The 836-nt window shown below is 63.6% G+C and overlaps 1 protein-coding gene across 1 annotated transcript in view; it reads right to left on the minus strand.

Moving 5' to 3' along the window:
• Nucleotides 1-6: 6 nt before the first annotated feature.
• Nucleotides 7-836, minus strand: part of VPS16 (vacuolar protein sorting 16 homolog (S. cerevisiae)) — a gene marked incomplete at both ends in the record, with an annotated part of 7,483 nt that continues 6,653 nt past the window's right edge. Inside the window, 3 exons of the mRNA XM_010009027.1 lie at nt 7-24; nt 616-720; nt 786-828. Of these exons, the coding sequence (XP_010007329.1) occupies nt 7-24; nt 616-720; nt 786-828 (166 nt within the window). The remainder of the gene's footprint in view (nt 25-615; nt 721-785; nt 829-836) is intronic.

An 836-nucleotide genomic window follows, 5' to 3' on the forward strand; every position in this document is an offset into this window, starting at 1 on the left:
GGCCCCCACCCGGCCCTCGATGCGCTGGGGACACAGCAGGGCCACCTCAGCCCCTGCCAGCAGGGACACCCATCTCTCCTGGGGTTGTCCCCAGGTCCTTCCAGTCTCTCTTGATGCACCCAGAAGGTCTCTTGTGACTTGGGGACATCACCAGTGCCATTCCCTTCCCCCCTGAGGACTCCTCCAGGGCTCCCATCTCCCCTGGAGGTGGCCCCAGAGGGTCTCTAATGACTTGGGGACATGTCCAGTTCCACTCCCCTCCTGCGTGGGGGCAACTCCAAGGGTCCCATCTCCCCCAAGGCTGTCCCCAGAACCATCTCCAGCAGTGGCATCACCCTCACCACCATAATCCTCCCAAGGAACTTCCCAGCCCCCCCCACTCCCTGAAGACCCAGAAGGGTCATCCATGAGCGGGCACAGTGACATCAGCCATGGCCACCACCAGCTTCACTGGCTCTTTGCTCAACATCCTCCCCTCTTCCTCATCCTCCCCCTGCTCAAACAGATCCCCAGAGAGGTCTCACGTGCCACCAGGCCCACGTGCCCAATGGTGTGACCCACAGAGAGCCATGGAGAGGACAACCTCCCCTCCCCCCACCACTGCCGGGCACGGACCTTCTCCGAGTAGCTGGAGTGGACGTGGAAGTTGCCGAGCTCCTGGTGGTTGTCGTCCTGGTTGTACAGGTCCTTCAGGGTCTCCCGCTCCTGGTGCTTGCAGAACTGGGGGGAGATGGGGGGTGAGGGTGTGTGGGGACACGGGGGGCTAGGGGGGGTGGAGCCCCTACCTGCCGGTACAGGCTCAGGGCCACCGGCTGGGTCTGCCGCGGCCTGAAAAA

Source organism: Chaetura pelagica, unplaced genomic scaffold (genome assembly GCF_000747805.2).
Source record: "Chaetura pelagica isolate M959 unplaced genomic scaffold, ChaPel_1.0 scaffold2862, whole genome shotgun sequence".
NCBI lineage: Eukaryota > Metazoa > Chordata > Aves > Apodiformes > Apodidae > Chaetura > Chaetura pelagica.